The sequence below is a fragment of the Corapipo altera genome, unplaced genomic scaffold, assembly GCF_003945725.1.
Source record: "Corapipo altera isolate COAL_440 unplaced genomic scaffold, ASM394572v1 68, whole genome shotgun sequence".
Lineage (NCBI taxonomy): Eukaryota > Metazoa > Chordata > Aves > Passeriformes > Pipridae > Corapipo > Corapipo altera.
The window spans coordinates 1149495-1165598 of NW_020884919.1; the positions used below are offsets into that span (position 1 = coordinate 1149495).

At 52.8% G+C, this 16104-nt stretch overlaps 1 protein-coding gene across 9 annotated transcripts in view; it reads right to left on the bottom strand.

The window, feature by feature from the left end:
• Positions 1–569: 569 nt before the first annotated feature.
• FMNL2 (formin like 2) overlaps positions 570–16104 on the bottom strand; it is a 122773-nt gene continuing 107238 nt past the window's right edge. Inside the window, exons 15-28 of one of the 9 annotated variants that reach the window (XM_027656202.1) lie at positions 15684–15887; positions 14468–14488; positions 12911–13035; positions 11888–12090; positions 10560–10794; positions 9131–9199; positions 8959–9039; positions 8002–8131; positions 7738–7901; positions 7504–7605; positions 7167–7265; positions 6632–6755; positions 3749–3795; positions 570–2471 (exon numbers count right to left, since the gene is read on the bottom strand). In XM_027656202.1, the coding sequence (XP_027512003.1) occupies positions 2433–2471; positions 3749–3795; positions 6632–6755; positions 7167–7265; positions 7504–7605; positions 7738–7901; positions 8002–8131; positions 8959–9039; positions 9131–9199; positions 10560–10794; positions 11888–12090; positions 12911–13035; positions 14468–14488; positions 15684–15887 (1643 nt within the window). In that variant the 3' untranslated portion in view covers positions 570–2432. The other 8 variants (XM_027656199.1, XM_027656198.1, XM_027656197.1 and 5 more) reach the window with 8 other exon arrangements.

Consider the following 16104-nt stretch of genomic DNA (forward strand, 5'->3'; position numbering starts at 1 on the left):
CCTGGGATCATCTGGGATTTTTCCCAGGATTATTTGGGATGTTTCCTGGAATTATTTGAGGGCTTTTTCCTGGGATGGTTAGAGATTTTTTTTTTCCGGGGATATTCTGGGATTTTTTTTCCTGGGATGATTTGGGATTTTTTCCTGGAATTATTTGGGATTTTTTTCTGGAATTATCTGGGATTTTTTCCTGGAATTATCTGGGATTTTTTTTTCTGGGATGATTTGAGATTTTTTCCTGGGATCATCTGGGATTTTTTTTCCTGGGATTATTTGGGATTTTTCCTGCGATGATTTGGGATTTTTCCTGGGGGATTTGGGATTTTCCCCTGGCTTTATTAGTAATTTTCCTTGGGTGATTTGCGATTTTTCCTGGGATCATCTGGAATTTCTTTTTCCCAGAGTAACAAACAGTAAATTAATGCTGCAAATCACCTGGGGAATCATTTCCATGTCCATCCCCCCAGAGCTGCCCCAACCTCCAGGAGTTCTCCTGTCCAACATTCACCAGCAGGGAAGGGGAAAAAAAAAGGGAAAAGTGCCCCAAAAAAACCCGGTGAGGATTTGGCTGTAGTAGTGTAAATAGTTTATTTGATTTTATGGCAGGAACAGACCAGGAAAGGAACGTGAACTGCTTTATAAAACACTCTAATCTTGCTAAGAAGCAGATCTATTACTAGAAAAATATTAAAGAGAACATGCCAGCCTGGAGAATTTTGGGTCTTTCAGTTAAAAAAATACCTTTGAGCTGAAGAAGTCGAGATCTGGAGCTTGTAACCAACAATCTATCACACTGAATTTAAAATTATCCCATTTCTTCTGATTCAAACAACTCCTTGTGACTGCCAGGGAGGCAAAGGAGGGGGTGGCATGTTCTCTTTAGTGGGTCAAGTGCTGTAAAATGCAAGGAATTGGCAGTTTTGAAAGTCAAAAAATTCTTGTAAATAGGTCAACGTGGTAACTCTGAGCCCCAAACTGTCCGTTTAGTTAAATATAAAAACAAAAACTATAAGTTAAAATAACATTCAGATTGTATAGCACAGGCTTGATGCATTTATTTCATTTTAAACAATATTTACAATATTACCCAGAGGCTAAAGGGGGGGGGGGGGGGATAAAAGAGAAGTGTAAAAACCATAAAAAACTGCACCAATTTTGTAGCAAAATATCTGTACATTTAAAAACAGATTATCATATAACTACACATTATCCGAGGGGGGAAAAGATTCCAGGGACCTTCACCAGTGGAGGGAGCACAAGGGAAAAGGGCCAAGAAATTCCGTGGTTAAATACTATACAAGAAATTTTACAATTAACAGGGGGATGTGACGAACCCAGGGAAGAAGCTGGAAGCAAAAAAGGGGTCTCGGAAAGGACAAATCTCTCTCTTCAGTCCAGTTCTTCCCAGCTGAGAGGATCAAGGGGTTGGATTCCTCCTGCTGCTCCGGGAGCTGGGGGTGCACGATGGGCCTAAAATGTCTCCTGTCCCTTTTTAGGCTGGAAAAAGCCATTTTGAACCTAAAAACTACCCGGGATTTTAGGCTGGGCTTGTCTTTGGTGCCCAAAGGGGCCTCAGCAGGGAATGGGGGTGGGATTGGCCCGGGGTGTGATCCCACAGAGCAGGGCTGGGCTGATTCCCCAATGAGGAACTGGACTGAGGTGGTCCCAGAGCCTAATACTGATTACGGAGGTGTTAATTGGCTTAGTGCTAATTAATAAATAGCTGTTACTCCAGAGCTGTGAGTGCCAGTGGGGCCTCCCCCTCCATGTCCTGGACCCCAAAACCCCTCTGGCCCCGGGGGTGACCTCGTTTGGTTCCTCTCTCTGGGATCATGGATGTGTTGGGTCTCACATCCAGCTCCGGAGGTGCCCAGGGTGGGAAAAGGGCCGGGTCATTCCTTGGGATCGTTATTCCTACAGAAAGCCCTTCAGTGTCTTCCTTTGTGATCAAAACCCAAGCCATAAGTGCAGCCAACACCCTGGGCACCAGCACAGGGATCATCAGTTCAGAGCTGAGCATTTCAAAGCTGAGCACATCCCAGTATTCCCAGTTTCCAACCAGTGGAGAGAGACCAGTTGCCGAACTCCGCCCTCAGGCAGCCAAACCGACCCCCCAAACCAGCAGGAATTTTACATTTTGGTTCCAGACGCCGCGGGACGCGTCCGAGGACACCCCTCAGCCCGGGTCCCCTCAGCCCAGGTCCCGGCGCTGTCCCTGGAGCAGGTCCTTCCATCTCAGGCACTTGGTGGCTCCGGGGCGGTTCCCAGCCGTTCCCGGGCCCGGCGGGTGGGTTTGGCCGTTCCCAAGGGCTCGCCGAGCACGGAGTGTCCGTGGCCGAGGCCCCCGGGGAGCCCCCCCGGGGCTCACATGGCCACGTCGGGGCCGTTGGGGCGCAGGCCGTGCTCGTCGAAGCGGCGGCGGACGCTCCTCCTCAGCGCGTCGGCCCGGCGGTACGGCTGGTTCCGAAGATCTGCGGGCAGGGAAGGGCCTGGTGAGCTCGTCCCGGGAAAACGGGCCCCCCGGACACACACACGCACACACACAGAGAGAGGCCAGACAAGGAAAGTCCTGCTGGAAGCCAATCAAAGCAGCTTGTGGAGGGCAGAGAAGGGGGTCGGCCCCGAGGGGAGCGGGGGCTGCCGTGCCCGACTATGCGCCCAAGCAGCGGGGTAATACTGGTGGGACCGTGTGGGACCGTGTGGGGTGGGAACGGGGCGGGAACATCCATCAGAGAGGCACCATCACCCCAAATCGGGGGGTCGAAGTGTGCCCCAGTCCTCCAGAGCCTCCCTCATTCCCACAGCGGGATGAGGGAGATGTGCAACCCACAGTCCTCTGGGACACGTTTGGCCACAGCGGGATGGAGCTCTGATCCCTGTATCCCCCATTTATCATGGAATCATTCAGGTTGGCAAAGAGCTCTTAGATCAAGTCCAACCAGATTTAAAGGTGGGAAAAGCAGCTGGTGATTGGGATGCTCCAGCTGCTGTCCTGCCCCGTGGCTGGAGCAAAGCTTCCTCAGTCAAAGGTTGTGGAGTGGTCAAACCCCTCCCTCCTCATCCTCCTCACCTGCAGCAAAGCCCAGCCCAAGCCACCCCACTGCTGGGGAGGTGAGAGCTCAGGAGGGAACACTGAGCATGGGATGGATGGATGGATGGATGGAAGAGTGGGAAAGCTGATGGATGCGTTGATGAAGCCCATTCCATGTGCTGGTTGTGTTACCTGTGGAACTACAACACAACCAGCACATGGATGCCCTGAAGACTATTCCAGATAAAGTATTTCTCTGCTGGCCAACAATTTGGTGTTGGATTGGGCAAACCCTCCCTCAGATTTCCTGGATAATTGGGTCAGGGTTACACACAACTCCCCAACTTCTCAGCTCTGCCCCTGGAGCTGCTGGTTGAGCACCTCATCCCCCATTTTGTGGTCTGGGGGCAGCAGAACCTCCAGGGAGCTGTGGGGCTACAAAACCCGAGGACAAGACTATTTTGGGCTGAACTTGAAGAGAAATGGCCAAAACGGTGTGAAGACGGTCACCAACCAACGGCCTGTGGATCCCCTGCACCTCCAAGGGTGAAAATCAAGGATCTGGGTCTCCACAGGCCTGGAGGGTCTCACCAGTATTAGCTCAGCCACATCTACCACCAGCTCCTGGCAGACAGAGAGAGGAGGAAGCCAAGTAAAAAGTGATGCTTGCCAGCTCTGGGTATCCTCCACCACCGGGGTGCTAGAAGAAATCCTTACCCTCGAGTGAACATTGGGAAATTTAGTGATATTATTCTTCTTTAGGGCTAAACAGAAAAAAAAAAACAAAACAAAAAAAAAACAAACAGAAACAAAACAGAACACAAAATGATGGTTAAGTAAAAAAATGGGATGGAAAATGAAGAGCAAGTCAAGTCAGCAAAGTTCAAACCTCCCGGGCGGGGTGACCACAGAGCAAGAGGGTGAGGCCAAGGTTGTGAGGGGTTAGACAGGGGCAGGAGGGACAGGAGGCCTCCTGGCCTCTCCCCACCCCAATTCCAAGCTGCTTTGAAGGCTGGCTCCAGGAAGAGAACACGGCAGTGGACTCGGAGAGCAAAGACCCGTCGAGTGATTAGTTGGATTTATTGCAGCATTAATTAAAGTACACAGGGAAGGGGGAAACACTGTTGGCTTCTTAAGCTGCTGGGGCCTTAATGCAAGACAACAGTGCTGAGGCATGCAGGGTTAGAGACACCTTTCCTACATGGACACCACGGTGGGAATCGCTCAGTTCCACATCAGCCTTTTCAGCGGCACCATCTCGGCGGTTCTGGCCCATATTTAAGTGTTTCCCCAGCCCTGCTCCTCTTTTTCCCCAGTCCCAGCACTGCACAGTTCAGCTGAACTGGTTCATGCTCAGGGAAGATTCCTGATTTTCCTTAAATAAAGCTGACATGGAACTGAAGGAGTTAAACGTGGACATGACCGATGAGCAGAGATTTCCCCCCGCCGGTTCCACCCCGTGTCTCACATGCAGCCAACATGCAGGAGCTGGTTAGGAATCTAACCCCAAACACGGGTGTTAGCCCAGGCAGCCCTCCCCAGCCAGAAGCCACCCCCAGGGATGTCCCCCTAGTCCATGCAGCCCGGAATTCTGCCGAGGTATCACATGCACGGCACACAAAGGTGTGCGGGCCACGGGGGTGACATAGAAAAGCCAAGTGAACGTCACTTCTTGGCTTCATTGGGTCTCCTCAGCCCTTGGACTGCAGGAAACTCGCCCCAGTGACTGCCACCACTTGCTGTTCTATGGCACTGGAACACAGGGACGGCCAGAAGTCGATGGGATGGAACGAGAAGTTATGGAGACACGGGACGTGCAACGGAGGTGACACCACGAGAACGTCGGGTGACGCCGGACACCACTAAACACTCAACATTCACATGTCCTGGCTGAGATCTGCACAAAGGGGGGGGGGGGAGGGACAACAAATCTACAGCCACCTTCCTGTTTTCTAAGAGCGTCAGGTGTGAGAGAGGAATAGTTTAGTAATGGAATTCCTCCGTGACAACGGGGTCGCAGAAGAACCGAGAGCCGCGCTTGGCGCTCCGGGCGGTGAACGGCACCGTCTTCAGCACTGCATGGGAACAACAACAGCCAGACACACAAACCAACGTCAGCAGGGCTCCAGGGCATTAGTGCGGGGTTAGTGCTCCACCAGGGACGGCCAGGGACGCTCTGACATGGGCCAACAGCTCCCTGAAAGCTGCTCCTCAGCGGGCTTTGGACGCGGTAGCGGAAAGGATCGAGGAAGGATTTAATCGGCTCACGGAATTCCAGAACGGTTTGTGTTGGAAGGGACTTAAAACTCATCTCATCCCACCCTCTGGACACCTTCCACTAGAGCAGGTCGCTCTAAGCCCTGTCCAACCTGGCTTGAGCACTCCCAGGGACAGGGAGCTCCATGATTTCCAGGGATAAGGAGGTGACCTCAGTCCTACCTGACTCCCTGTGCCTGACCTTCACCACTCCATGGCTCGAGCCACCCCCACAATGGGAAATGCCAGCTAATCCATGGCTCGAGCCACCCCATAATGGGAAATACCAGGCACGAGGGCACAGGGAATGTTTAATTTGAGTTGAAATGTCTCATCTGGCACCCCCTCCACTAGATGCCTTTTCCATGAAGAAGAGCATCTGCCACACAGTGTTTCTCCCCCGGAGCAGCAGAGCCACTTTCCCAACCCAACAAGCTCCCAGGAGTCTGGAGGAGTTGGAGAAGCACTGACAGATTGGATATTACTGCCAGCCTGCCCTTTACATCCAGAATATTATCTCAGGAAGCCATTAATCAAGGTTAAAAGGAGTTGGGAGAGCTTCACACTCATCAGCCCTGTCCTCTGGCTGGGGAAAAACACCCTGGCTTTCCTTAGTGACTGGTAAAACAGCTCCTGCCCCTCTGCAGAAAAAACTTCCAGGAGCAGTAGGAAAAGACCTTTTTTGATCTTCTGTGCAAGGAAACACAGGATTATAGAGTTACTGAAGTGTTAAATCGTGTTCCTTGTGCACAGTGTGCAGAAAACTCCAAGTACTGCAAATCAGAGCAGCTGGACTGGTTAAAAATGGTTTAATTCCCTGGCAAAATGCAGTTTTAGGTGGTTTTTTCTATTGGCAAATATTGGCACCCAAGTCCTGCCTGTGCCTGGCTGCACCAGGGGGTGTGTCCCTCCCTCAGGGACCAGCCCAGACTCTGCCTGAGCAGGGAACAGGAGCAGTTTGGGGTCATGGATCCCTGGTTTGATCAAGTGATTTGCTGTAACTTTGCAAGCCCTGTTAGCACATCTTCCTGAAAGTGGAGGCTCTTCATCACGTTAAACACCCGTCATATCTGGGGGGAAAAAGGGTTCTGGGACAGATCTGCAGGGCAAGCACATCCCAGTGAGAGAACTCTGGGATCAGGCACTCCCTGGCTGCTCTAAAGCCCCGGGAACGTCCCCACACCTGGAGGAGAAGGACTAAGACACCGAGCAGAGCCTTCAGGAACCAACACCCTCAAGCTCTGCTGTGGCTTCGAGGAGAACACGGAGCCCTTGCAGCAGCTGCTGGGCAGCTCCCAGAGCTGTTCCCTGTGGGAATTCCTGGATCCCTGGGAGGAGGGTTACCTGTGATGATGTCCTCGATGGCCCCGTCCTTGCCCTCGTACACGTGCCGGTTGTCCTTGACCTGCCGCCGCCGCAGCTCCGCGATCAGCTCCTGCTGCTGCCGCTTCGTCTTGTGGGAGGGGGACTGCAAACAGGGAGAGGGGTTGGAAGGACAGACCTCCAGCTCTCCTGCCTCTGCCCCAACCTCACATACCCATTTGGTGGCAACCAGTACACAGGAACTGCCCCTTTTCCCCCCATTTTCCAAGGTTGAAACACCCTTGTGTGCTGGTGACTCGCATCCCAGGGAGAAGCCAGAGAAGGAGAACATTTAGCTCGTGGACACGTGGAAAAGACAACTTTCCACTTAGTTTTCCTTAATTTTTCAGACTTCCAAAGCACTAGAAGCACAAACTTTTCCAGCTTATCCCAGCTCTTTCAGAGACTGTTTCCAGGCAACTACAAGTTGGGCAACTGAATTCCTCCCCCCCCCAGAACGGAGGTTTCTGAAGCACCAGGAACATGATCCCACCTGGGAGGTGGATCTGGGCCATACCTTTTGGTCCTGCTGCTCCATCAACGCTTCCTGTTCCATGAGTTTTTCCATTAAGGCCTGTTCCTGCTTTTTCCTCAGCTCATTCTCTTCTTCTGCTTGCTATTTATGGGAAAAACCAGGGGTTAGAGCTTCCGGGTGAGACTGGGATCCTAAACAGTGTCAGGGAGGAATGTCAGCAGGTGCTACTGAGGGGAGGGCAGGGGAGGAGAAGAGGAGGAGGAGGAGGAGAAGAAACAGGGAAGGGGGAAAGGGGAAAAGGGAAAGGGAGATGAAAAAGGAGGAGAAAGGAGGAGAAGAAGAGAAGGAAGAAGAGGAGGAGAAGGAAGCTCCTGTTTACCTTGTAGGCCTTCACAAACCGGACAAACACTGGGAAAAAGACCGAGGGGGGAGTTGTCTTGGGATTCTCCCCAAAATACTTCACAGCATCATCAAAGGCATCCTGCAACAGGCACAGATTTACTGCACTGCCCAAGGTCACCTCCCCATCCCCACTGAGCATTCCATGGATACAGAGCACATCCTGTGGGGAGAGCTCATGCCCTCCTGCCAAACCCCGAGGAATGAGGGGTACCTGGGCTATTTTGGCATCGTCCTGCAGCTTCTTGAGCTTGCCCTCGTTGTTCTGGATGAAGTCCTTGAGCATGGTGTTGTGGTCGTGCATGGTGTACTCGCGCTTCGTCAGCTCCAGGCCCCGCTGCAGCTCCTTCACGTCCAACAGCACGTTCTCCAGGGACACTGGGAACGGGACAGAGGCTGCAACCCACAGCCCAGGGGGTTCCCTGCCCGGAATAGCCACCCCTGGGGGGTGGAGGAGGCTGAGGGAGGGTCACAGTACCTGCTGCTGCCTTCTCCACGTAGTGCAGCTCATTGTAGAAGAGGGACACGTGCTGGTACTTCTCCTTGACCACGTTGGAGATGTAGTGCAGCAGCGTCTGCTTCCGGTCTGTCGACTTGGTTTCCAGGAGCTGTGGGCAACAGGCCAGGAAAGGGTGGGTGGGGGAGCAGCAGGTTCCAAGCAAAGAGACCCATCGGTGCTTCTCCAGCTCCATCATGGTTTTCCATGCTGGGAAGCACCGAGTCCCTCAGCAGCCACTCAGCCTGGACATGACTGCCCTTGGGTCACCACAACCCCGTGGAACATTCCAGGACGGGGTCTGGAAAGCTGGAAAAGGACCTGGGGGTACTGAACACGAGCCCAGGTGTGCCCAGGTGGGAAATGTCACCTGAGCTGTGCCAGCTCTGGTGTGTCCCAGCCCCAGGGCAGTGCCCATCCCACCTCCAGTGCTGGGGCACTTCTGGGACCTCAGACAAGACATTGAGGGGCTGGAGCACGTCCAGGGAAGGGGCTGGAGCAGCAGGAGGGGCTGAGGGAGCTGGGGGGGCTCAGCCTGGAGAAAAGGAGGCTCAGGGGGGACCTTCTGGCTCTGCAACCCCCTGACAGGAGGGGAGAGCCGGGAGGGGTCGGGCTCTGCTCCCAGGGAAGAAGGGACAGGAGCAGAGGGAACGGCCTCGGGCTGTGCCAGGGGAGGCTCAGGCTGGACATCAGGAGGAATTTCTCCCTGGAAAGGGTGGTCAGGCACTGGAAGGGGCTGCCCAAGGAGGTGCTGGAGTCCCCACCCCTGGAAGGATTTAAAATCCATGTGGACGTGGCACTTGGGGACAGGGGTCAGTGGTGGCCTGGGCAGTGCTGGATTGAGGGCTGGACTCAATGCTTTCATGGTTTTTCCAACCTAAATGACCCTACAACCCCAATTCCCACCTGGTCTCACCACACACCTCTTGCTTTACTTACCAGGTCTAAACTCTGCAGCTTAAACCCATAGACAGCCCCTCGTTTGCTGCTGTTCATGTAGTTCCCAAGAGCCAGGATTATCTGCCAGGAGGAAACAAGCAGGGCATGAATTTTCAGGACAAGTGCCCAGGGCTTTAAAAACCCCCAGAAGCAGAGCTAGTGTCAGACCTACCTCCAATATTTTCTTAAGCTTTTGGGATGACTTTATGGAGACAGAGGCAGCAATTATGGCGTGGAGTTGCTGCAGGAAAACACAGGAAGAGCTTTGGTTACTGCACATCCCACCAGGAGTTAAATGAGCATCTAACACATCCTGAAAAAATCCTCTTATTTTTCATCCACACCAGGGGCCTGAGCATGGATGTCCCACTGCTCTGGAGCCAGGCTGGGAGAGCTGGGGGGGTTCACCTGGAGGAGAGAAGGATCCAAGGAGACCTGAGAACCCCTTCCAGGGCCTAAAGGGGCTCCAGGAGAGCTGGAGAGGGACTGGGGACAAGGCATGGAGGGACAGGACACAGGGAATGGCTTCCCACTGCCAGAGGGCAGGGAGAGATGGGATATTGGGAAGGAATTGCTGGCTGGGAGGGTGGGGAGGCCCTGGCCCAGGTTACCCAGAGAAGCTGTGGCTGCCCCTGAATCCCTGGAAGTGTCCAAGGCCAGGTTGGACAGGGCTTGGAGCAACCTGGGCTGGTGGAATGCGTTCCTGCCCATGGTAGGGGGTGGGATGAGATGATCCTCAATGTCCCTTCCAACCCAAACCATTTTGTGATTCTGTGGATGTTCCCCTGTCCTGACACACCAGGATTTCAAACCATTCATTTGCCCACCCGATTTACTCCCTCAGGCGTGGTGGGGTCAAAGAGGATTCACATTTCAATCCCTACAGCTGTGACAGGTGCTTTGGGCTGGGTGGGACACAATTCCAGGAGCCTACGGACCAGGACCCACAGTAACCTAATGGGGCCCTGAGGGGCCTTTGGGTCCTACACGACATGTGAGGCCTAATGGCACTATGGGGCCTCTGGGATCTATGGGGCCTGTGGGGCCCATGAGGCCTACAGGGTTTATGGGGTCCATGAGTCCGAATGGGCCCATGAGGGCTATAGGGTCTGTTGGGTCCATGAGTCCTAATGGGCCCATGAGGACTATAGGGTCTATAGGGTCCATGAGTCCTAATGGGCCCATGAGAGCTATGGGGTCTGTTGGGTTCATTAGTCCTAATGGGCCCATGAGAGCTGTGGGGTCTGTGGGGCTCGTGAGGCCTATGGATCCCATGAGGCCTGTGAGGCCTACAGGGCTTACGGGGCCTATGAGGCAGTCCCTAACAGTCTGGGCTACAAGTGCCATACAAACAGCTCCTGGGATATTCAGTCACTAGCAGACGAAAATAAAGCCAGAAAACCACTTTTCCATTTGTGTGAGTGTTTCTTGGGGGGATGGTTGGCACTGACCAGGCTCCCCAGGGCAGTGGGCATGGTCCCAAGGCTGCCAGAGCTCCAGGAGGGTTCAGGGACAGGGTGGGGTTGTTGGGGTGCCTGTACAGGGCCAGCACTTGGCTCGGTGATCCCCAGCTCAGGATATTCCCAGATTCCACAGCTCACCGGGGTCAGCATCTGGATGCTCTCGGCGAAGTTGCCGATGAAGGCCATGATGGTCATTTTCTGCATGAGCCTCTCGATCTTGCTGAACTGCATCATGAACCGGTCCTCGTCCGACAGGTTCTCGATGGGCTTCCGCTCCCGCTCGTACAGACGCAGCACCTTCACCTCGTTCTCCGTGGGCAGGAACCGCATCAGGCACTCCACAAAATCCACCGGCAGCGTCTTCAGGTCAAACCTGCGGCACAACACCAAGAGAAGCGCTCAAGGACAGCCTAGATGGGGCTTGGAGCAACCTGGGATAGGGGAAGGTGTCCCTGTCCGTGGCATGGGTTGGGACTGGATGGGCTTTAAGGTCCCTTCCAACCCAAACCAGGCTGGGATTCAGCTCTACACGAGCCTGAGCCAGCAGAGAAGAAGCTGTGAAGTTATTCCTGTCCTGCACCTGAAGCTCCCTGCACATGGAGATGGGAACAGGTTATTGGGCTGATGGGAATTGTGCTGCTGGACGCTCTGCTTCCCATTCCAAAGATGTGTCCATCACCTACATCCCTCCATGGCCACAGCTCTTTTTTGTAAGACGAAACAGGTGGGGAGGAGCAAATATTTTTATTTAATTGGAGCAGAGCCCCGTAACAGTCCAACAACTGAACCTGCCTCGATGTGGGGCAAGTTTGGGTCACATTTTTAGGATATTCCTTACTGGAGGAATGGGAGATGTTTGTCATGGCCATGAGGAGCATGGAGTGTGGATGGATTTTGGGATCAGCCCCAAGGAGCAGCTGCACCTGCACTCAGTCCCCAGGAGCAGGGAAGGTCTGGATCGGGGTGGGATGGGGCACAGACGAGTCCCATGGACACCCACATTTGGCACTGCCTGAGGCCACCACACAAACCTAATTCCATGCAAAATCTCTTCCAGCACCTGGACTAAGCTCATCATTTACGGAACAAACCAAAAGAGTTCCCTCTTCCTGATTCTCTGCCTTTTGGGTGCTCACTGGAACAGAAAATATTGTGGAACCAGAGGGAGAGTTGCCATGGCAAACTACAGGATAAAGGATATGGATCCACTATCCTGTGCACAGACAGGAATTAGCTGCTTTAATAACAGAAGTGTTAATTTGTTAAGCCTCAGCAGTGATTCAGAGACACAGAACTGCCAGGTTTTCATTTGAGTTCAAGGCAATCTGATTTCTGGGAAATCAGAACCATTCCCTCCTTACCCCTGGATATTTTCCAGAGGCACCAACTGCCAATTCCAACTCTTTCCACTGACTAAACCCCCCAGTAAATCTCAGGGTTTCTTGGCTGGCCAGTGTTTCACTTACACATGGATGGCCTTGCAGATCTCGTCCGCCGTCTTCCCGGCTTTCCGGAGAGTTATGGCCAGATTCTTGGCCCTGTTGGCATCCAGCAACGTGACCTTGTTGGAGCCTTTCTGGGTGATCTTCTGCTTGCTGGAGGTCAGATCAATGGCTGGGCCCTGGGCCTTTGTTTTGAAGATTTCTTCAAATTCATCCACGTTTAGATCCTAAAAAGGAAAGGAAATGATTTATCCCTCCTGCAGGGAGCACTGAACCCAGTCCCTAATCCTGGGCCAGAGCTGCAGGGAAAGGGGCTGAGACTGGAGAGTATCATGGAATCATGGAATGGGTTGGGTTGGAAAGGATCTTAAAGCTCATCGATTTCCATCCCTGCCATGGGCAGGGACACCTTCCACTATCCCAGGTTGCTCCAAACCCCATCCAACCTGGACTCAAAATTCAGAGTATTTCCATCAGGTATGGAAGGAACACTTGCTCCTGAGCTGGTGATCAGGAATCTGGACAGAGTCCAGAAATCCAGCCCCAACAGCCCTTCAGATGTTCTAAAGTTCAGGAAAATCTTCATGGTAGCGCTCGTGCTTTATCCAGCCCACAGGGAGCATCCAGGACCTGGATGAGCCCTTTGCCAAGGTCACTGCCATGGTCTATCCCTGGGGAGACCTTCTCACTGTCCAACTCCCTGACAGGAGGGGGGAGCCGGGGGAGGTCGGGCTCTGCTCCCAGGGAACAAGGGACAGGAGGAGAGGGAACGGCCTCAGGCTGTGCCAGGGGAGGCTCAGGCTGGACATCAAGAGGAATTTCCTCATGGAAAGGGTGGTCAGGCATTGGAAGGGGCTGCCCAGGGAGGTTTGGAGTCTCCAGCCCTGGAAGGATTTAAAATCCATGTGGATGTGGTACCTGGGGACATGGATCAGGGGTGGCCTTGGCCGTGCTGGGGCATGGTTGGACTCAGTGACCTAAGAGGGCTTTTCCCACCCATTCCATGACTCCCTCGTGGCCAGAGAGGCCCAGGAGCAGCGGGGGTACCTCGAGGATCCTCTCGTCGTCGATCTCGTTGAAGACGGTGCCGTTGATCTGGTTGGGCTTCAGGGCCACCCAGTTGAACACGGGCATGCGGAACTTGGTCTTGATGGGCTTCTTGATCTTCACAGCTGCACACAGGGCAGAGGGAAGCACAGATCCCTCAGGGACTGGCTGCAGAACACCCCACATTCCCAGAGGGCAGCTCTCCAGTTGGCATTTCAGCACTGGAGAACTGGCCAGGGCTGAATTATCCCACTGGAATCCTGGAAAGGTGTCACTACCTCGAGATGCCAACGGTGGCACCCACCCCTGAGCTGCTTCAGGTCCAGCCTCACCCTCAGAGGCTGTGAAAACTTCCTAAAGGAAATCTGGGATTATTTATTGCCACGAGCTGCCTGGATTGATTTAAAAGCCCAGGATTTATATTTAAATGCCCCAGAAAATGGAGAGAGCAGTTGAATTGAAGCCTGTCCTGCTGCTGGCAGAGTAGTGTCACGCACCCCGGGAGCTGTGTCCCAAAACAGGTGAGAAAAAGGGAAAAAAAGCCCCTTTCCCAAGGTTTTTGGGGAAACTGCATTGGGCAGAGCTGCTCCTCAGCAGGTTTGTGTTTCAGAGCCAAAGGGGTTGGGCTGCAGCACCTGGGATTTAACAGGGGTGAAAAAAAACAGGTTTTAATTCCTGTGCTGTGCAAATGCAGTAAATTAAAGTAATTTAGGAACTTTACAGTCAATTAGGAACTTCAACATAGGAGCTATGAAAATGAAGCCTGAAAATTAAACTTGATTACTCTCATTAATCTGTGAACAGAAGAGAAAAAGCAACATGGGAGCAATGAACCCAATCCTTTCCTATTCCTGTTCCTATTCCTATTCCAACAGGTCTGGAAGGCGAATAATGAATAAGTTCTGTAATTCAGTTCCCATTTCTTTGTACCTTGATGTAAACATGAAGTTGTTCCTTGTTACAAAATCAAGGTGTTCATTAAAGTGCTCGATCAACTTTTTGCTCCTGAATTATTTAAAAGATAAATTGTTTCTTTGCAAACATGAAACACAAACCCTGGTCCTTCCTCTCCAGGGCTGGGAACAAAGAGCCACGAGTGGATAACAAGGAACATCCACAATATTCCAGTGTATTTTGAGAATTAAATATATGCAACTGCAAGGCAGGAACCCACGTGCTCATCTCCACCACACAGTTTTACTCTCTGCTTAATTAATGAGGTTACTTAAAATAATTCCTAAAATAAATAAAAAAAGCTTTGAACACCCATGAAAAAAACCATTTTCCGCTCGTACATAAATTAGAATCTCATTAACTGCTCCTGGGTTATTCCAGGACAGGGAAGAAGCTGATGCCTCGTGGGCCAGGTCCTGATGGAACTCAAAATCTCTCCAGATTTCCCTTCCTCCTCCATTCCAGAGCTCTGGTGCCCAAATCCCCAGGGGTGGCACATCCCCAGGGCCTCCCCCTGCCCACCCCCACGAGTCCCTGGACACACACAGACACAGCACAGAGGGAAAAGCAGGAATAACAAATACTTAGCAGGGAGCAACCTACAGAAGAGCTTGATGGGCCCATCTTAGCAGGAGGCAGAGAGAACAGAGAAAACAGGGTTAGTGATGGTCAGAAAGGCAACATTTGTTATTCCCCCGACTCCCCTCACACCCAGAAGGTTCCTGCCCTAAAAACCCTCCTTCCCGAGGAGCCACTGCATCAGGAAAAGGCACTTCCATTCCCAGTCCTAACCCATGGAAGAAAAGGATTTCCAGCTCCCCTGGCTCTGGGCATCTCACCCAGATGTGAGTGAGGAGCTGGGCCAGGAGGGCTTGGCCAGTACTCCCATCTCAAATTAACACCCAGGGATGTTGGGATAAGGCACCTCCTGTGCCCCCTGCAGCCCCCCACAGCCACATCCAGCATCCCTTTCCCAAATCCATGCAGAGGGATCAGCCCTCAGCAGGCCTGTGCCTTCTGTGCTATATTTTTGCCCAAAATGCCCCTGGGACGCTCTACTTCCAGGATGCTTTTGGCCTTCACAGGAAACTTTAAAGGCTGGAATACTTAATCAGATTTTTCTTCTTCAAAAAAAGCTCTTAATTAGAGCTCCTCAGTCTCTTTTTTTTTTGGACTCATTATGTGCTCTTGAGGCTTCTGGTGATAGTCAGCATTTACTGCCTGAGACACTTGGCACGTGCCAGAGAGCGACTAAAAACACCATTACAGAAAGTCTACAAATTGTTCTGCCTTCCAAAAAATTCCCCAAAGTTTGTCCCTTTTTTTTTTTTGCACAGACATTTCTTCTCAGAAGAAATCCAACCCATGGAGCTTCACATTTCTTTCAAACCCACTTTTTGTCTGCTCAAAAGCCAAAACTGATCATGTTTAAAAAGCACTTTTGGCACGGGTTTTGTTTCACTGGAGAATCCAACTCTTCCAGACCAAACCAAAGCTGTCAGGCTGATAAATCACAGAATCACAGGATGGTTTGGGTTGGAAGGGACATTAAGGATTATTTCATCCCACCCCTTGCCATGGGCAGGGACACCTTCCACCAGCCCAGGTTGCTCCAAGCCCCATCCAACCTGGCCTTGGACACTTCCAGGGATCCAGGGGCAGCCACAGCTTCTCTGGGTAGCCTTGGAGAAACTTAAATGCTCTTTTCTTCCATAAACTCCTCGGTGTTACACCAGTTATGGGATTTATTCAGGTGACTGCACTGAATTCCCTGGGGCTGTGCCCTGACCCCCCCTTTGCCCCCTTGCCCAAGCTTTACCTGCAAGGCCTGAGTTGAAGACCACGGTGGGAGAGGCCGTCCCGGGCAGGGGGGGAGCTGAGGGAGGGGGTGGTGGGGGCAGTGGAGCTGCAGGAGCCGTGTCCAGAGCCGGCCCTGGCAGAGGAGGAGGAGGAGGAGGCGGTGGGGGCGGCGGGGGGGGCGGTGGGGGAGGCGGCATCGGCACCGACACGGGGCCGTTGGGCACTGCAGGGGCAAGGGAGAACCAGGAGTTACCATGGACATGGACTGGAGACCACGGGCACAGGGAGAGTCACAGCATCCCTTATCCCCCCACACATCCCTGTCCAGTATCCCCTTATCCTCCCACACATCCTTATCCAACATCCCCTTATCCCCCCACACATCCCTGTCCAACATCCCCTCATCCCCCCACACATCCCTGTCCAACATCCCCTCATCC